At 41.4% G+C, this 21,398-nt stretch overlaps 1 protein-coding gene across 3 annotated transcripts in view; it reads left to right on the plus strand.

Annotated features, from left to right (window-relative positions):
- kazna (kazrin, periplakin interacting protein a) overlaps window positions 1–21,398 on the plus strand; it is a 200,095-nt gene that overhangs the window by 169,297 nt on the left and 9,400 nt on the right. For 2 of the 3 annotated variants that reach the window (XM_085442894.1, XM_085442895.1), the window contains 6 exons: window positions 13,874–14,010; window positions 14,410–14,580; window positions 14,914–14,997; window positions 16,051–16,240; window positions 17,775–17,911; window positions 18,301–18,424. In XM_085442894.1, the coding sequence (XP_085299020.1) occupies window positions 13,874–14,010; window positions 14,410–14,580; window positions 14,914–14,997; window positions 16,051–16,240; window positions 17,775–17,911; window positions 18,301–18,424 (843 nt within the window). Of the gene's footprint in view, window positions 1–13,873; window positions 14,011–14,409; window positions 14,581–14,913; window positions 14,998–16,050; window positions 16,241–17,774; window positions 17,912–18,300; window positions 18,425–21,398 lie in introns of those variants that run through there. The other variant, XM_085442896.1, reaches the window with a different exon arrangement.

Genomic DNA, 21,398 nt, shown 5'->3' on the forward strand with positions numbered 1-21,398 from the left:
GTGTAGGTCTTAACCTTTAAATTGATCTTGTTTTTCATTAAAAATTGGAACATGGACATCATCACTTACAGTCTGATTTCATGGCACTATTCCACTGATGCTCTAGAAGAAGTTTTCATCTCGGGCTGACAGATTATGTGCTCTACCCGTCTTCTTCTTCTTCATGTAGTCTTTTTTACATGTCAGCTTCAATGAGCAAACTTGTTTTTCACTTGTTTCACTTTTTAGAAGCACAGGGGAAGCAATATTCAGAACCTCTGTTATGTCAGCCTGAACGCATTTTCACTTTTTTTCATCATTCCTATGGAGACTCTTTAAAAAGCCTGTTTTGGCTTCCTCATTGTACACGATTGTATCAGTTTTTAAAGTCCAGTGCAGGCTTCTCTCTTACAACATCTCTCATCACCACTTGCTCAGCTTCACGTGGATATAAACATGTTTCCTTGTATAGAAAAATGGGGGCTGGACAGTAATGCAGATGGCTGATTGTAAGGAGATTGCACAAGCCTCTTGGTTTGAACTGATTCTGATTTATTAACATGTGCACAGTGGAAAGAAGAAAATATGCCGGTGTGCATATTTCATAAACCGAATGGTAGCTTTGCATATGCACTTGTTTTTTGTGCAGGATAAGAATGTTCTCATGTGTGTATTAGTCAATAAGTATCACTGAGTTTCTGTAATATTGTAATATAAGTCTTTTGGTTCCTGTTGTAATTTGAATATTTTACTTTTTCCAGTGCTCCCCTGTCTTTGATCCCTCTGTGTTTGTGTCTTCACCTCGCAGTTTGTTTTGCTAATTACTTTTCTTAGTGTGCTTGTCGTACTTTTTACTTCCTGTCTGTTTCTTTCCCTGATTCCCTGAGTGTTTTCACCTGCTAATTGCTTCCTCCTCTTTTTCGCCCTCGTCTGTGTCCTGTTCCCTAATTAGTGCTCTGTGTACATATAGTCCTGTGCGTCGCCTCTCTGTTTGCGGTCCTGTGATTAACCTTTTTTGTGGATCTTTTTTTTTTTTTTTGTTGCTTTGTATTTTCGGTAGTGTGTGTGTTTCTTTGGACTCTGTTCATCCTTTTGGAATTGTTTTTTTTGTCGTTGATATTCTACACTTTGGTCCTTTCCTCACCGCTACTCCTGAAAAAAAAAATGCAGAACAAGTGTAGGTTCAGGTAAATGTGTCCTGTTGGGGGAAACAACACAACACAACTTTTAAAAATAAGTGGCACATTTCCCTTTTCCTTGGTCAAAGCATTCAATTTAGTATCCTGTTGCTTTAAATCTCTTGTTTGCTGCTCCCGCTCCTGCTGAGACAAAACCTGTGCAGCCTTTTGCTCCATCGGGCTTTTCTTTTCTATTCATCATAATGTTAACATAAGTGTCTGTATTAGTGTGGTTGATGCAGCCCATTAGTTGCATTATGGTCCATTAGCATGTGTTATGCTAGAGAGATGGAGTTATATCTCGGGGTGAGAGGAGACGCAGATGCTTGGACTATTTAAAAAGGAAAAAGAAAAAGCTCTCCACGCTTTTGGCAAATCGAGCTGCTCTTCTCCAACTGTGCAGCATGACACAAATACAGCTCAACATAATGTAGAAGATTCAAGAAGGTGATATTAAAATAAATAACGTTACTAAGGTGTCTGTAATAGCTAGCTTCACATAGATCTTTCATCTCCCTGAAGTCTCGTTTTTGGCTTGGTCATATATCTAACTAAAACGTGAGGGCAGGTCATTAAATAAAATAAGCCTTTTTAACTTTTTATCTAGGATTGAATTGGGAATATGCACACCAGTGACAAAATAAAGTTTTAATGCATTGGGCCAGCGTGTGCCATCAAAACAGCGTACTGGTGTCTTGGTATTGATTGTCCAAGCCTTTAGGACACTGCTGGAGGGATGGACCCACCAGCCTTCTAAGACATTGTGTAATGTGGTGCTTTGATGGTCCAAGTAGAGCGCTGTTGAACATGTTGGTCAAAAGATGATCATCGTTGTCAAACCATTCATTGACCCATTATGTCCTGTGAACAAAGGCGTTACATCCTGGAAAAAAATGTTCTCATTAGGAAGGATGTGCTTCATCACATAATGAAGGTGGTCACTGACAACTTGGTACTGATTTGCAGTGCGGGCAGACGTCTTCTTTTTTTTTTTTCCTTTAATTTGCTACCTGTCTTTGCTTACATGCTGCTTTCTCAGAGAGTCTGCAGTTAGTAAAGAAATGAACATTGCCAGGCAGTTTAGAGTGGATTGCAGGGCATCAAGCAGAGATGTCATCAGTGTGGCAGTGAATTATTTTTTTCAAAGAATTATCGCCCATGGAATGAGGCAGAACACAAAAACTACCATTTGGTATCAGACAAAAGCATGACATGCTGTCAGGGGATTTTGTTGCTGCGACATTTCACTTGACACTTGCAGCCTACGCTTTTTGGAAGAATTGAACGAAAACAAAATGGACTGGGGCAGAGTAGAATAGAGCACACATCAAATAAATACTTATCTCTTCTTCAGCGGGATGTTGGCTGTCTGAACATAGTGCACACAGGCTCATACAGTCATTTGTATGACTCAGGCCTGTTAATGAAGGCCAAAACCTACCAGCCCCAGCAGGCACTGACGGTAATCGGCAGCTAATGAAAGCTTTATAAAAGCGGACTTTGGTTGGCTTACGAGGGCCAGAAACGTTAAGCGGGGTGGATCTAGTCTACAATTAAGCTGGGTATGTGGGAGGACAAGAGGAAATTGGGTGTTGTCATATTCAGGTTTCGTTCTGCTGGGGTAAGTTCACCAGGCGAATTGAAGTGACTGTGAACTTGAGTATGAAGTCATTCCTGTTGCTATTTTTCATTTTGTGTTTTCCCTCCCCCTCTGGAAGGCATTTCCTATGAGGAACAGAAGGACAAGCTGATATTCAGTCAGAGCTCTTGGTCAGTTAGATGACCCTCAGCCACTCTTTCTACTTGAATTGGGTTTGGATTTCTACTGTTTAGATTAAGCTTTTTCTTTTTGATAAAGATTATAGGTAGGGATAAATCAGGTGACCCTGAATCCCCCCATAGTTACGCTGCAATAGGCCTAGGATGCTGGGCCACCTGTTTTCAATTACTATGCATTTAAATGCAAGTTATTATTTATCTGTAGCTCTTCCACAGCGTGTCTTTTGTCCCATCTTCCTCCCCTCAACCCCAACTGGCTGTCCCTCCCAGAGCCTGGTTCTGCCACAGGAGTTTTTCTTTCCCACTGTCGCCAATAGCTTGCTCATACAGGGTGTGACTGTGGGGTTTTCTCTCTATTATTGTAGGGTCTTTGCTTTTTACAATATAAAGCTCCTTAAGTCAGCTGTTGTTGTGATTTGGCACAATATAAATAACATTGACGTGAAAATTGAATGAGATTTGCATTCACATGTAAACGAAGCAAAACTGTTTACATGTTATTGTTATTTTCCCACTGGCCTGGTCTTTACAGCAGAAGTTCGTTTCAGCTCTTTTGTAAGTCTGCAGTTGTCACTCTCAATCTTCATGCACTGAGACTACTGCACACTCCAAACGTATAATTTCTGAAGACAGCTGTGAAAGGCCAGCAACTGCATTTCCTAGCTTTTTCTTTTTGTGCTGTTGGCTTGGGGTGGGTAGCAGCTAGTGAATGTTGGCTCTGGCCTCAGCAATATTTACAGTTGTTTCTAAGTAGAAAGTAGAAACACATCTTTCATCCTTCTTTTGTTGTTTTTGTTCCTTTTCCAACTTCTGCTTCGCAATGCATTCAAGTTTCTTGCTGCCAATGTTGGCACATGGTACTGGATCACACTGATGACGATGTTTTTGTGTGTATTAATATCTTAATAGGCTGATACCGTTATGAGAAAGCATGAACAGAAAATTAGTAATAAGAAAATAGACAAAATATTTCTAAAAGGAAAGAAACAGAGAATTATCAGAAAAAATTATGCTTTGAAGGTCTTTCAAAGTTTTTTCTTCAGACTGCAGTGGCAGGATTTTAAAAAACAATATCTACAACAGAAGAACATCTGAAGTCATGACCATTGAAAATATGAAAACATCCAGCAAAGGCCTTACACAGGACCCGAAAGGATGCATGTCAAGAAGCCATCCTGATGAAGGAAAAGACTGACACTATAGACTGACACTATCAGTCATGGATTGGCCTCCCCAGACTCCAGACCTCAACATCATTGAGGTCTGGACTCTAGAGAAAAAGGCAATAAACTCCAAAGAAGAGCTTTGAATGTCCTTCAAGAAACCTGGAGAACGATTCCTGAAGACTACTTAAAAAGAATTACAAGAAGGTTTGGCTTAGAGGGTTCAGACTGTGCTTAAGAATAAAGATAGTTATACAAAATCTCAACTTTCAAGCTCATTATAATTGTACAAAGTCTGCTTTTTCCTTGCATACTACAGTCCCAATCAAAGGTTTATGACCACTTGGAAAAATGGGAAAAATCATATTTTGCATGGTTGGATCTTAACAAGGTTCCAAGTAGAGCTCCAACATGCAACAAGAAGAAATGGAAGTGAGACATAACATTCTTTTGAGCATGCAATTTATTGAAAACAGCGAGTAAACTGAAACAGGCTGTTTTACAGCTGATCAAAAGTTTAAGACCACACCTCCAACAAACTCAAACTCCCAGAAATCAAAGTTCCAAACATCAACTCAGTAATGAGTATATTTCCACATATGATTGCCCATGTTTCAGTATTTCCAGTTTCTGAGGAAATATTAAAATTAATGAGGGGTGACTCAAGACTTTTGCAGAATTCTATACATGGAGGATTACTAATGTACAAGTAATTTCAGTTTTCATTATGTGTGTAGAGTACATCTCATCTCTGCCTGAAAAACTACTGCAAAAAAGCTCTGGGTCTTATTATGCAGTGCATGAAGGCACACGTTTTTAAACAGTAGCAGCTCTGAATGGTCAGAATCATTGTTGGCATGAGAACCCACCCAGAGCTAAAGGTCTTAAATTCAATGAATTGTCCAAATAGAGGCACGCAATCATTTTTTTCTCAGTTTCTTTTAAATCAGGCTTTTAAGCAACCGAACAAGCGCTTTTTTTTAAAAGATACTGAGTCCATTAGTAATCAATGTGTGCTTGACTTTGATGCCTTCCTTTACATCTTGGAATTTGGTAGATTTAAAGTACTTAGGTGTAACTCAAGTGTTAATCGTGGGCAAGGGGGCCCACTTTTAAAATGTTGTCTTCTGTCAGGTATTGGCTTTTTCCAATGATCACATCAGCAATTATTTACAAGTCTCTTCTATGCTAGGTGCAAGGAAATAAAAATGTTTATATGTATGAAAAAAAAGTTCCTCTTTTCTTTTTACTTTTATTCAAAGGGTTTGTAACAACGCTAAAAAAAAGACTTGACGGACTTGGAAATAGTTGTTTTAGAGAGTCTGATCATAAAAAAAGAAGATAGGCCAAATGTTCTTAAGAATACCTCATTAATTACAGCAATTTCCGTATGCTGCCAGTTGATTGGAGCCGAGATGTTGACTCTATTTGATTTCCCTCAGTTTTCACAAGGCTGGCATATTGTGAGGATCCCACCAGATGCTCCTGCAGAGTGCTTTTCCCAGAAGAATGAGAGCCCTGGGTTTTTTTTATTGAAGTGCTACCAACAATTATTGTGAAGCAGAGAAGCTTTGTCTTTTTTTTTTCCTATTTTTTTTTGTTTTTTAGTTCTTCTTTGTTTTAGTGTGGTTTTGTTTTGGATGAAGAAGCAAGCGGCTGAAGTGATGAAGTAGCGTGAAAGAGATGGATCGTTCCTTCCTTTGCTCTTTGCCACTTGAGATAATACCTGTTTAATTTGGGAATGGATCACTGAAGCTATGTTGCCACTCCTACCTCGGTTCAGATGGTTTGCGGCTAAATTGCATGCAGATTTTCTTGTGCCTATGAATACGAAATAAAGAAGAGGTGAACGCTACTTTTCAGTGCATTTGCACTCCAGTTATTCTTCATTTTCCTCTCTGCGGTCTCTTCCTTTATCTCCCTCTCTGCCTTTATTTGGTGTGATGCCCACATCGTTTAAATGTTAAGGCCTGAGTTCGCTTCCACTGTGAACCGGGCTTTGGTGTGTGAACGCTATAATTGTAATCGAGGGTAGTTGCCAACCTTTTACAATTGCAGGTTTTGTTATGATGTCCATGGGCACTCAATTCAACCCAAGAGCTGCATTTAATGCCCCTCACACAAATGACAATGACCTGATTCATTTTTGCCAATCATAAAGCGGTGTTACAAAGAGAAACTAAGCCCCAGCTTGGTGAATGCAACCAGGAAGTTCTCAAAAGGTGTTTATACGTTTACGCAACTCTCATTTCTCATCAAAGTTTGGTTTAATGAAGTTTCAAAGTGGAGTTGGCCCTCACTGCTGTTTTTAATTAGCTATTTTCACTTTGGCTATTACTATCACTGAGGGACTTCAAGTCAAGCCAGAGCTCATATGAAAGCAGTAGACAGCTATGTATCATCAAAGCACAGTCTGCCGGCTCTGTTTAGTGTCATTTCACGCTACACTGTACTTAGCTTAGCTCTGTCCTTGACTACAAGGCCTCTTTCCTTGTTAGGTGTTAAAACACCAGTGCACACATACAAAAGCACACACACTCTCAGCACCACTGAATCTCTTCAGGTTTCAGGTTCAGGTTCTTGACCCGACGACCTTTAAGCAAATAAGGTTTTTCTTAACTAAGAGCTAGTGGGACAGTCAGAGCTTTTGTGACATATTTCCTCAAATGCACCTACACCTTTACAACTTTTTATCCAGATAGTTTTGTTTAGCTTGCACTTAAAGGTCCTGGGTGTGCCCGGGTAGTGGGGATTTATGCTTAAGTGGGAAATCTACACCATTGCTATGTTGTAACCACAAGCCACACTGAAAACGTATGATGTAACCTATGGCATAACTCGATGTGTGCTGGTGTAACGGCACATCGCCTTGACGCAGCCATCGATTATCGATTCCACCTGTGCGTTTCTAGCTGTTTTTTTGCTGCAGTCTTTGAATTTATCAGTGAGAGAATAACAGTTATTGTCTCAATAATATGTACTCACAAATGTCAGCAAATTCCCAGGGGGAGGTTGCTGAAACTGTTGGAATAGATATGAAAGAATCCCAGCACATAATGCACCAGTACTAGCATAAATGCCCGCATAAATGACATCAGCCACAAAATCTATGTGATTGGGTGAATAAAGGTTGTAGTAAAAAGTGCACTGAGTTTTCAGTTATAGTAGAAAAGAGCTCTATAAGTACAAGTCCATTTAAAACTATTACATTTACAATTAAGTAAGAAACCTTGTTTGGTTCATAGAGGCCCATTGTGTTATTTAGATGTATCTTAGCAATCTGTCAGTCCTGTATGTATCATGTATGTATATCTAAATTCTTTCATGTTTGTTTCATGGGGAACAGTTAAACTGTTAGAGCCTGTGTCTTTCTGTCTGTGACGACAGCATCATAAACCCAGGAATACTGTTGCTTGAGTGGGAAGTCAATTAGCTCAGCATGAAAGGAAATGTACTCAAAAAACCCTGAGGTCACGAGTTTAAGTCATCAGTGAAGTATATATTTTTTTGCTCATTCTTTCTCCTGAGGATGTTTTTTTCATTTTATTCCAATCAGTAAACATTAGAAAGCAACTCTTGAATACAAAGCTTCTCTTGCTAGAAAGACTAGCAAAGAGACAGCCTTCAAGAAGAACCTCAAACCAGTTGAATGTCCAATTTGGAACTTTTTTTTCACCCCAAACAACAGCAAAAATCCCACATCAACAGTTAGTCAGTGTTGAAATGTTTGCTAAATGCTGAAATCTTTTTCCACAGTAACATTAGACTGCTTTCATGTTGAATCCACCGACGACAGATTTCTCTCCCCTGGTGCTTAAATAGCTTGTATGTCTGATCTGTTTTCATTAGCTACAGTGGGGCAAAAAAGTATTTAGTCAGCCACCGATTGTGCAAGTTCCCCCACCTAAAATGATGACAGAGGTCAGTAATTTGCACCAGAGGTACACTTCAACTGTGAGAGACAGAATGTGAAAAAAAAAATCCATGAATCCACATGGTAGGATTTGTAAAGAATTTATTCGTAAATCAGGGTGGAAAATAAGTATTTGGTCAATAACAAAAATACAACTCAATACTTTGTAACATAACCTTTGTTGGCAATAACAGAGGTCAAACGTTTACTATAGGTCTTTACCAGGTTTGCACACACAGTAGCTGGTATTTTGGCCCATTCCTCCATGCAGATCTTCTCGAGAGCAGTGATGTTTTGGGGCTGTCGCCGAGCAACACGGACTTTCAACTCCCGCCACAGATTTTCTATGGGGTTGAGGTCTGGAGACTGGCTAGGCCACTCCAGGACTTTCAAATGCTTCTTACGGAGCCACTCCTTTGTTGCCCGGGCGGTGTGTTTTGGATCATTGTCATGTTGGAAGACCCAGCCTCGTTTCATCTTCAAAGTTCTCACTGATGGAAGGTGGTTTTGGCTCAAAATCTCACGATACATGGCCCCATTCATTCTGTCCTTAACACGGATCAGTCGTCCTGTCCCCTTGGCAGAAAAACAGCCCCATAGCATGATGTTTCCACCCCCATGCTTCACAGTAGGTATGGTGTTCTTGGGATGCAACTCAGTATTCTTCTTCCTCCAAACACGACGAGTTGAGTTTATACCAAAAGGTTCTACTTTGGTTTCATCTGACCACATGACATTCTCCAAATCCTCTGCTGTATCATCCATGTGCTCTCTGGCAAACTTCAGACGGGCCTGGACATGCACTGGCTTCAGCAGCGGAACACGTCTGGCACTGCGGGATTTGATTCCCTGCCGTTGTAGTGTGTTACTGATGGTGACCTTTGTTACTTTGGTCCCAGCTCTCTGCAGGTCATTCACCAGGTCCCCCCGTGTGGTTCTGGGATCTTTGCTCACCGTTCTCATGATCATTTTGACCCCACAGGATGAGATCTTGCATGGAGCCCCAGATCGAGGGAGATTATCAGTGGTCTTGTATGTCTTCCATTTTCTGATGATTGCTCCCACAGTTGATTTTTTCACACCAAGCTGCTTGCCTATTGTAGATTCACTCTTCCCAGTCTGGTGCAGGTCTACAATACTTTTCCTGGTGTCCTTCGAAAGCTCTTTGGTCTTGGCCATGGCGGAGTTTGGAGTCTGACTGTTTGAGGCTGTGGACAGGTGTCTTTTATACAGATGATGAGTTCAAACAGGTGCCATTCATACAGGTAACGAGTGGGGGACAGAAAAGCTTCTTACAGAAGACGTTACAGGTCTGTGAGAGCCAGAGATTTTCCTTGTTTGAGGTGACCAAATACTTATTTTCCACCCTGATTTACGAATAAATTCTTTACAAATCCTACCATGTGAATTCATGGATTTTTTTTTCACATTCTGTCTCTCACAGTTGAAGTGTACCTCTGGTGCAAATTACTGACCTCTGTCATCATTTTAAGTGGGGGAACTTGCACAATCGGTGGCTGACTAAATACTTTTTTGCCCCACTGTACCTTACAAAGGTCAGATATCTTCTCCGCAAAGATGTCTGATCCCACGGTAACACGCCTTGCTTTACAGCGAGGATTGTTAAATAATGCCAGTGATATCAACGCCACACAGCCCCATGAGTTTGTTTTTACTGAGGAATTGAGGAGGTGAGTGCACTGTGCTGCTCTGAGGCTCCTACATCATTATTCAGCTGGCAGATTTAAAATCCCAAACCGCGAACAATGGACTCCCTCCAATGAGCCGATGTCTCTTTTGTTCTCTCCCAAAATAATTATGTTAAGAGCTGACTAAAAGCCTGTCCCTTCTCTTTAGAGCTGAAGTTATACGCAGTCGTGGGCTAATGTTAATGTAGCGATCGTCATTTACAGAGGAGCGCGTGTTTGTGTTTTAGCTAAAAATGCTATCCAAGGAACTTAAGCTTAAAGGTCACAGCACAATCACAATTTGAAATTTACTGATATCCATTTTTTTTAGAAGTGCTGTAGATTCAGTGTATTTTTTGCAGACTTCCATCACTTAGAAGTCTTCCTCAGAAGAAAAGGTGATTGTTAAGGGTGAGCTGGCAACACATAGAAAGGAAATGTTATTTGTATGTAATCCTGGCTTAAATCTTGTTATGTGAGCCACCATAGATGGGGCACAGCAGATAATGAGGGATGTTATTTAACCAGAAGGATGCAATGAGTGGGATGTGAAAAACACACCACAGTAATCGGTGCAAACTGTGTGAGCAACAACAACATGGCTGAGGTTGTTTTTTTCCCCCTCTTTTATAATCAAGGGTGATAAAGTCTTGCTGCCTCTAGAATTAACAAGAAAATATTCGTCCTTAATGTGTAATATTCATATAGCTTTGAATTACAAACAGCTCACCTGGCTTCACCAAGAGGTTCAAACTATGCCTCCCAAGATTCATAAAGCTCACCCATTAACTTGTTATATGTTGTGTGATTGTTCCAACAAATGCCACTTTATCTTGTCACAGCGCTAAGCAAAGAGGCTACTTTTTAAATCTTGCAGGTGAAAGAAGTATCCATTTTTTTCCTATTTAACTATCCACAAGAAAGCAAATATACATAGTTTGGAAAATGTCAAAATATTCCGTTCTTCCGAATGAGGGGGGAGGGGGAGGGGGGTATGTATTACACAGCCAGTCAGTGCTCATTATGATAATTTGAATGAATTGTTGTCAACATGCTAGAAACAGACCCCAAATGTTTTCATCCTAAAAAACGGGTTGCACTCCTAATAAGGTTAATAACCTGCTCTTAGCTATTTTTAATACTGGCACAAGCTCCCTGAGGAGTCCAGTGTTTCTGTCTAGCAACCAGTGACTTGGCTCACTCATTACGTCTCTCAGTAGCATCATAGAGGAGCCCGGCAGACAAAAGCTTTTAGCACACTCTAGTAATAGATGTTCACATTGAACTACTTGAAATTGCAAGGACTCGGGTATCAGAAGAGCCTTTGTGCCGTGAGTTTTAAAAATATATATATTATGTAGAAAGGGATGTTGTAATCAGGTGTTTGTGATTTTCCACATTGGGTTGGACTTTTTAAGGGGAATGTTTTGCAGATGTCCTGATTCGCTTCTTTTCTGCTTATACAGGCTGACATTTCTTTTTGCACAAATACAGTTTTCTCACAAAGGCAAACATTTCTTTTGATTTTAGGCAAACAATTTGCAAAGCAAGTGCTAAACATTTGTAAAATGCAGTGTGGGCCAAAGAAAAAAATCTTTCTTCAGTGCGAAGGATTTAGGTGCCTTTTTAAATACAAAAAAAAATAAATGTTATTCTTGGCAACAAGTAGCTTTGTCGGTGTTAAGAGCATAGCTAGACTGAAGGTTTAGGTTTGAATTGCTAAAAGAAGGCTGTGTAGTAGTGTTCATAGTGGGCCTGTAGCAGCATCTAAACCACTTCCCCAGGAAAGCAGCAAAACACAAGAGGGAAGATAATGCAATGCATCAGACTAACAATGTAAGGTACTGCTGGGTATATTTTAGTCTGGGAATGTTTTGTTACTCTGGAGTCAGACACCTGTACTGAATCTACTGCACTTTGACAGGTTCAGAGACATGCTCTCTGACTTGCACTTTTTGTGTGCAGGGGTTCATACTACTGCAGGATAATGACCACACATTTCAAAGCCTTGAAAGGACTACTTGATCACCAGAGAAATCCAGGGAGTGTTGGCTTTCTGTCCACAGATACCTAACCATAACCCAGCTGAACATTTATGGGGGGCCCTTGAAGACTGAGAATGCAAAATGGGCTGGAATAACATGCGTTAGCAGGTTTAGCATGTCCTTGCAAATCAAGTAGATGGACAGTAGGCATACTAAGGTATTGGGAAATCAATGTAAAAGTTGAACTTTTAACTCAAACCCATGAATTAATTTTTCCTGAGTGATATTGGATTCAAATTATCTGCTATTCAAGTACATTCGCAGCAGTCAGCGAATAAGACAGATGCTTGCACAGATGTGTATCATTTCTTTATGAAAAGTCTCTTAAACTGCTTCCTTCCCGTGTCATCCTCCTCCTCCACCTCCACACACATTAGCTTCAATTCTGTATGGTTCCCAGGTGGTTCTCTGGTTGTTTCAACTGGTAATAATTCTTGGAGGCTTGAACTGAGCAACAGAGTATGTTAGTCATTAATATGTCTGTCAGCAGGAGTGCTTCCCCATCTCTCCTACATTCGTGCGTGTAACGTAACAGTCTGAGCCCCCGGAGCACAATTGTATGTTCAAAATGTTCATAGGTAGGTCAGAAGCAGTAACTAACAGTGCTAATATGATTTGCAAGTGTGAATGAACCCGTTCAAAGAGTCACAGTGAGTGCTTTCTTGCATCCAGCACCAGGAGGGTCGCTGTTGCCAAACGATCACAGGTGCAGGATGTGAGGCAGCAGAAGTGTTTTTGGCTCATCTCAAAGACGGCTTTGATTTCACTTCCTGAGGCAGGTGCTGGAAGGTTTCCTGTTTCTCTTGGTCAGTGAAGGATGTTTTTTGTCTTCATTCGCCAGCTAATGTGGTCTGCGTATCCCTTTGGCTTGGGGATTCCTCTGGTAAGAACAAGTGAAAGGGAGAGATATGAAAGGATGATGAGGGCGGTTGAAAAAAAAAAAAAAACAGAGGTTGAATCTGTCCTTCATTTCCGCTTGCCCAAGCATGTTCGCCAGACACAACTTGTGACTGTCACGCAGTTAACCAAGCCGTGATATAAGTTCATTACTGACACACAGCTGGTTCTGAAGGGGAGAAAAAAAGAGGGCAGAAAAAGGCAGATGAACACGTGATGAGAAGTACTGTGCTTTTAGGAAAAGCAGTTTGATGTGAAGAAGACAAAAGTAGAAAGATGCAATATGAATAAATAATATATAAATAAATGATGTATTGTCAGTTTCAAATGATAGCTGGAGGGAACCTCGACTTTAAACACCTCTGAAAAACAATCTTGCACGAGGAGGTAAAAAAAGATCAAGAGGAAGCAGGAGAACAGGCAGATGCAGAAGAGCAAAAAATGTTTGTCTTTGAGAAAATTAGAGCTTCTCTGAATAACCCCTGTGAACCATATTCTTTATCATGATGCGTGGGTGAGCTGCCAGAGGATTAGAAAGAGTGTGTGGCAGAGAGAGACGGGGGGAGAGGAAAAAAAAGGGACTCGGTCTCTAACAAACCCAGCAACAGAGTGCAGACTGACATAAGGGTTCATGCTTGATCCACCTCTCTATCAACGTATAGTCAGCGGCAACAGCAGGTGTTTTTATTGTTATTTGCTTCAGGAACAAACTAACAAATCAGGAAAAGATTTGTTAGTTAGATTAAAGAAGACTCCTTAATGAAGACCACCTCTTAATGTGCAACATTCTTCATGGCTGTGTCAAAACATTAAGAACAGCATTAGACCTTAAAGTCTTTCAAGTCAAGCTTGTCTGCAATCCCAGCACCACCCATATCAGCTGAAAGTTCAGATAATAGGCTCATTATCGGATGCTAAACAGCTTTAGCCTGTCTATATTTGCTACACATCTGGAAGCCTCTTTGCAACCCACATTTACCCCAGCTCCTACTTTATCATGTTGTCTGCTCTTGATCACCTCCAGTTTTCACCACATGCACGTTGGTAGGATGGGGGAGGTCCACGAACATGGACATAAAGCCACTTATAACTTACTGTAGATAAAACGGTAATAATCCTCTGAACTCTATTGTTTGTCACTGAAGTGCAGTCATCTACACTGTAGATTATGACTAAATAGAAGTATGTAAATCTTCAAGTTATTTGACCCTCCACAAACTCTGTCTTCCAGCCATGAAGTCGGACCGTAAGCGTCTGAAAGCAGAGAAGGCAGACCTGGTGAATCAGATGCAGCAGCTTTATGCCACATTGGAGAGCCGAGAGGAGCAGCTCCGTGACTTCATACGCAACTATGAGCAGCACAGAAAAGTACGGCACCCGTTTTCTAACAGTATAGAGGCACACGCATCCATACAGACCCACTTTTTCTTGTTTGTTTGGTTTTTTTGTAGTGCATGCTCTAATCTGCTTAATTAAAAAGACGGTTGGTTACAAAAAAGGATGTTTACAGTTTAAAAAAAATGTTTTTGTGGTATTTAGATTTAGATGTTGGTGCGTATGTGGTGCCACAAGAATATGTCATAGTAAGCCCAACATCTAGAAGCACTTTTTTTATTCCTGTCATCTCAGGGTAAAAAAAAAATCAAATGAAATATTGAAAGCCCTAACAAGGCAGCACAGAAAGAGCCACTGCCTTTCTGTTTGAATCGTTCTGTTTAGTCGTGCTTGATGTGTGAACCAATCCATCAGGATCTGTGTGTCTACTAGGAGAGCGAGGATGCAGTAAAGGCGCTGGCCAAAGAGAAAGACCTCCTAGAGAGAGAAAAGTGGGACCTGCGGCGGCAGACCAAGGAAGCCACGGAGCACACGGGGATGCTGCGGTCCCAGCTTGATCTCAAGGAGAACCGCATCAAGGAGCTGGAGGCTGAACTTGCCATGGTGAGAGAGAAAGGCAAATGAGGGAACTTGACAGGCAGGTAGTGAGTCAGCACTGCATTACTGGCTTTTTATAGGCTCCATTTTCTGGAATCAGATATTTAGGAACATTTCTAATGTTAGAGTTCCTTTTTTTCCTTCTAAGATAACAATGTCGACTGACTAGTCAAAGAAACAAAGATATTGCACAAATAGTTTGAGTCCTGGTTCAGGGATATACAGTACATCTCTTTGGTCACTCTGCACTGTTTTGCCTAAACTGCATCTAATCGAAACACGGAAAGCCTTTTGAATGTACAGCATAGCCATCATTCATGTCTCCAACCCCCCCACCAGATGAGTAACTGTGTCAATCAGAGAATGGAGTTCCGGGTGTTTGAGCGCCTTGTGGACAGGGACTACTCTCCTAGGGTCATGGCGGTAAGACAGGCCCCAAGATTTAAATCTTTCCACTCCTGCCCCCTGTGGAGTTTTCTCCTATTTGTGACCTGTTTGTTGCTTTGGAAAGCCTCTTCCTGCTCCTCAGATGCACGTTTTTCATTTAGTGTTTTTAGTTGTTGTTGTTTTTTAAACTAACCCTCAGCCCACCCTGACTGATCCCAGTAATCCTAACATCGGTGGTCCCACAGATTTCCACTGTAATCGATCGGAATGTGTTTCAGGTCTAATTGAACGTTGAAATGCTTGGGGGAGGCAACAAAAACATCAGTAGTCTGACAACTAATGATTACATTGAAGGTTTGGGATTGTATTCTGTTTTGCATGACAGAGACTGTGATTGATAACCGTTTGACTGCTGGTAGACGGAGATGATTGCAGTGGAGTTGATTGTGCTGGTGATTTGCAGCCCGCCGCCGCTTGGCATGATGATACGATTCGCACAATAAGCAATAAAAAAAACATGTCAAGCATAATCAGAAAACATGAACACAAAGAAAAAGGTTTTATTGACACAAAATAAACATGCACAAACACAATGTCCAAGGCTCCAGTACAGCTCATTGTTACTCCTGCAGAAAAGCAGCGACAGAGCAAATATGTTCATTAAAGTTATAGAAAAGCTTAATTGTTTTCAATGTCTCCATTTTTTATTTTCTTTTTTTGCACCCCAACAACACCCCCAGCTTACACCGCCGTGGATACAAACAACCAGCACCTCATCCAGATATTCTGTCAGAGCTCTCAGGAGTGGTAGCGAAAGATTTCACAAACAAAAGGAGAACAAGAATATAACTGCATTTTTAATGAGACAAGCGCCACGTAACGAGCCCAGGGGAGAACTCGCATATCTGCATGCGCTTAGAGACTTGTAATAGAAATCTGAGCACAACATGTATATGTACACACACACACATGGGGAAAAAAATAGAGATTTACCAGCCCACTCAAAAGTGAGTTTGCTGAAGTGAAGAATTTTGATTGTGGCTCACTGTGCTCTCTGACTGATGACTTCTTTCCGTCTGCCTCCTCAAGGCGAAACAGTCGCTAGCCACCCTGACCAAGGATGTGCCCAAGCGCCACTCGCTGGCCATGCCCACGGAGGCGGTTGTCAATGGAAACAACCAGGAGTGGGTGATGCAGGCCGATCTCCCTCTGACTGCTGCCATCCGACAGAGTCAGCAGACCCTCTATGTCCACACGGGGCATCCCGCTGACAGGCAAGGTAAGCCAGCAAGGAGCACCAATAACACCTTCATCCTGCACATGAGCTGACTGACATGAGGCGGTTTGACCATCATTTACCCTTTGCATGCTCATGTGAACCTGCTTCACACACATTCACTCCTACCATCTGCTTAGTATGACCACATTGTTGCCCGACGACGACGTTCCAGTTGTGACGTGTCATGCGCTTTCTGTATGATTTCAAGTGCAGATTTCTTGTTTTTGGGGGGGCTTTACAGCTTCTATGTGTCTTTGCTGCACACAAATGTTTTCTCTGCACTTGACAGCTATGGCAGCTGAGGATCAGCTGTGTGTTAAGAACCTATTTGTTTGAGGTTTGCTTTAGTTTTATGGAATTCAAACAGTAACTTGGCCCCGTTTTTAAATTTCATTTACATTTTTCATTTCTTGTTCGTACCTAATTTTTCTTGGCCTCCTTTTCTACTTTTCAGCTCCCTCACAACATTTTCCGCAGTATCCTTTTGATTTGAGTTACACACACCTCACGAGATAGAGAAGAAACAGCCTCTCCTGTCACAGCTCCCGCTCTGTGCGGAGACGTTCATGGCTGAGACGCATTGCAGAACCACATTTTTAAAAATTCAAAGCAAATGTCTTTTCTTATTTGGCTCACTCACTTTGAATTGTGTCACCGCTAGAAAACAGTGGTGTGTTTTTAGCAAAGCGGCCAGCACAGTGCCGAAAACCCTTCTGCAAAACAAGATGGTCTGGTAAATTCAGCTGGCACTCAGTGCTCATCCTCATGTGTTTCAGTGCAGATGTCTGCACGAAGGATTGCAATGATATGTGTTATCTAAGCAAAATATGTAGGCCAAATAGCATGTAACAAAGAATAGGCAAGTTTTTTGGGGGGGGGGGGGGGTTGTAATACAGAAGTTCTATCATTATGGGAGTTGTAGAAGAAACGTGAGCCATCAGTTTGAGAGGCTCTGCTAAATTTAAAAGCAAGAAAAAAGCAATAAAAAGAAGGGAAGTGTAGCAGTGTCACCTCCTGCTACCCTAAAATAGAAAGCTCTGGACAAATTAGCCTCATAGCCACCAGAGTTGGAGTCCATCTCAGTCCTTTCAGAGGTTGCTTTTAAAGGGCAGTTATAGGGTTCACATAGGTTGCTGACTAATTGGGGACAGAAGCAAACATTCCCCTCCCCCCAAATAAAAAAAGAAAAACAGGAAAAATGTGTGAACAGTCACGAACCCTAAATTGCTATGCAATTGGTTGCACTGTATGTATCAGTCTCACCGCTGCACGCACACACACTTTCTCAAACCTCTGTGAAGCTGTTTTCACTGTTGCTTAGCAACTGCAGCTGATTGCAAATAATTTCAGGCTTTTTGGTTACAGACTTTTTTTTTTCTTTTTTCTTTTTCAAAAAGACATTTTTATTTAAAGGCATCGTGGCGTTATTTTAAAGAAAACAGATTTTTTTTTTGTCCCTGTTCTCTACTTCTGGTACACCCAAACACCCAAGAAAGAAACAAGCCTCTTCTCTTTTCCCTCTCGCCCCGTTTAGTGGCTGCCGTGCGGGTGAGCCCGTGCCACTCGCGCCAGCCCTCCATCATCTCCGACGCCTCTGCGCTGGAGGGAGACCGGTCGTCCACACCCAGCGACATCAACTCGCCGCGCCATCGGACTCACTCCCTCTGCAATGTAAGAGCTGCCCACCACCGCACCCTCCCAAGTAGTCGCCACACTGTAGTAACTGTTGACTTGCCCTTTGCTGCCCGGCTGCTGTTGTTTCCTTCCACCATCGTTCTGGCTGAATCCATGTCGTCCTCCCCCCCCCCACCACGCAGTCTGTTGTGCACTCACTCGCAGCAGTGACTTGAATGTATGTGAAAACCAGCTGTGGTTGTTTGAATAAGTGCATGCCTTGGCACCATGTCAAGTGTCACTGTGTGTTGTGATCTTTATCTTGTGGTCTTTATCGCTCACTCTGCACCCTTACTTCACCGACTTCTCTGGTCTCTCATCTTTCTCCCATCTCTTCATCTCCTCCTTCTCGCTCCCTCTCTCTCTCCTTCTCTTTCTTCTTTCAGTCCCTAGAAGATCTGGAGGAGGCGAAGCGTAAGAAGAAGAAAGAAAAGATGGGGCTGGGGTCTCTGTCGCGCGTCTTCGCCCGAGGAAAGCAACGCAAGTCCCTCGACCCCGGTTTGTTTGATGGTACTTCAACACCTGATTATTACATAGAGGAGGATGCAGACTGGTAAAGCACACACGTCCGAGTGAACCACCTGGAGAGCCTTTTTTTGGCAGTTATCAGAGGACAACGTTGTATTGCCCGAGCGCATGCGTGAGAGAATGTGCGTGTTTGCGTGCGCGTCTGTGTGCGTGTGTGTGTGTGACGAAAGCGTGTACAGATAAAATAATGTGTGTACCTTTTATGTAGTCTCACATGCACGCATGCTTCGGTTTGTATGGGAGCGAGAGTGTGCGCGTGCTTGTGCCACCCATGGTCAACGGCCATGTCAGGAGCCGGAGGCGCGTCTTGCTTCGCTGAAGTGTAAACCTAAAGAGCAAATTGCACCTGTATGTATGTATGTATGTATATGTACAGCCCTGTAAATAGCGTGGAGAGTGTAATACAGCAGCAGTGTGGACATGTCATGTTGTATCTGCCCTCCAAAACAGCTGTGTTATCTGATCTTTGAATTGTTCTCTACATTTTTACTTTTTTTTTTTTTTTATTGTTTTCACTCAACTGGAAACTTGAAGGACTGCTGTACTTGTAAATAACAGTTGATGTGCACTCTGTGCGTGTAAATGTCTCCTTGTCCTGAATGCCTTTTTGTTATTTTTGACACGTACTCCCCGCCGTCCCTCCTCCCTCCCTCCCACTGCCTCTTAACTTTATCTCCTCCCTGTTTATTGTCCTGCCTGGTCCATCCCCTTCTTCCACACTGCCATGATGAGAACAGTTTCCTGTAGGCGGCATGCAGACTCCTGAAATTCACCGCTGGGTCGGTTGTCGGGTGCATATCCCTCAACCGCTGAAAAAAAAAAAAAAAAAGTCTGTGCAGAGGCAATCCTTGATGTTTACTTAGAGAGACTTCAAAGAAGCTGCTATGAGAGGAATTAACTTTCTATGCAGAACAGTTTGTTCCCCTGCATTTTGAAGCCAAACAGGAAATGTGAGAAATGTGTTTTCTATCTCCTCAGATAGAAGGTACATGTGTGACATGCATGCACGTAGCCCCGGTCCCTAAATCATGCATGCCTGGTTACCCCACTACAAAGAAAAATCTCTCCCTGGTTATGTTTCCGAAGAGGTGATAAACTGTTTGCTTTTCTTTTTAATTTAAAAGAGAGGTTAGTTACTGATTTCATGTTCATTCATGATTTTGCCCCCATTTCAAATTAATTGATAAGATTTGTAAACTTGAACCTTTGCTGTTCAAGGAGCGCTCAGCTGAATGCTTAAGATCTTAACATCCTGAACTGCGCACAGTTTCGTTTTAATCTGCACCTGCAGGGCTTTTTATGCGAAATTACATTTGAAATATCAAAGGTCAGCAAAGAAAGAAAACTGAACATTACACTTTGAATTTTTAAATATTATTCCACACTATTTGCAAGGCTTTGTGCCTTTTTATCTCTCTTTGTTTTTTAGGATCTAAGCTGCTTTTATTCATTGGTGTATGAATACTGGGAGCAGGATTATTCTGGGAAACGTTAAAATAAGAAAGCTATCATCACAAAATACATAGCATAAACACCAATTATTCTTGCGTTGCAGGTGTTCAACTGACAGTCAAAATATTTCTAGACCTCTGGAATTAAGGGCGACTTAAGAGATGAGCAGAACCTCAATTAAGAGGTGCAGAAATTACATGAACTACAATTGAAGGTTAAAAATCAGGATTTAAGCATCCCAATCAAGCAAAGGCGTACCTTCTCCCATGACCCCATGACCTCAGCAAAAATTCCAATGTAGAGTTCAAGCCATAGCTGGGAAAAGGAAAAAATAAAGCAATTAACTTTGGACTAAAGGTTAATGGCATTAATCCGAGCAAAAGAATTTCCACAGACATCACGTTACTTCCGATCTTTCATTGGATCGAGTCGGAGTCTGCACTGCCACGCCCCAGGAAATCTTTTCTCTCCCTGATATTAAACTAACACTGGGTATTTGTTGGCCTCGCCTGAGACACTAGAGTGCCAGGTTACCGTGGCGTGTCCACGTATCCAGTAAGGAGATCGTCCTTTACATTTGAGTTCACAGTTATTGAATTTGCAGGTAAATCAGTAAGATAATTCAGAGATGAGTCACTATGAATCAAATTGTATGTACAGGAACAACGTCTCATGTTGAAAAAATTCACTGAACAGTCAGTTAAATGTATAAAATCTATGCTATTTTATCTTTTTTGTTTCATTCAGCTAATTTTTATGATCCTCTGCTGATGGGGAAACAACATATCAAGAGAAAAAAAACATTATGTAATTTTATCTTTTGATCCGTGCTCTGTTTTTGTTTTTTTTGTTTTTTTTTTAATTTCCCACGTATATTTTACTTTTTGTAAATGAGATAACATTGCAGAAATGAAATGAATATTATTATTATTATTAAAGAGTTTTATTTAAAGTCAAAGATGTAGGCCTCGGTGGAGGACTTCTATTCTGAAGCCCTGAGATGTTTAGAAGTGGATCGTAGCAAACTTTTAAAGGCATGGCAACAAAGTTACGCTCTAAAGAACTAAATGAGAAAAAATAAGATTATTTTAAAATAAAATAAGTAATGCTTAATTTCCACGTGGCTCTCCTCTCTTTCCCTTCATTAATGTTCGTGTGTGTGCGTGTTCATTTGTTGTGATATGGCTCTAATCCAGATTTGTCCTGTTATGCTGGAGGGGACTTACCATTTTTAACATGTGCCTTAGTTTCCCTCAGCCCTGCAACTCCCATCTGTGAGAGGACTGCATCCCAAAAGCTTCCCAATGGCCTCCTTTCCTCTCTTTTCCAATTTCAACTCCTCACTAAGCCAAAATGAAATTTTCCTCTTGTATTATATTAGAATCAATAATTAGAGAAAAACAAAACATTGGTGCAGAGGAGATGTGGCCATGTCATATTGTTGAATCTGATCTCATATGTGTCAGCACATGGCATCAATAATGTTTTGCTCTGATATGACTCC

Source organism: Copadichromis virginalis, linkage group LG20 (genome assembly GCF_057382275.1).
Source record: "Copadichromis virginalis isolate Kocher_CV1m ecotype Utaka linkage group LG20, C_Virginalis_male_GT1.1, whole genome shotgun sequence".
Classification (NCBI taxonomy): domain Eukaryota; kingdom Metazoa; phylum Chordata; class Actinopteri; order Cichliformes; family Cichlidae; genus Copadichromis; species Copadichromis virginalis.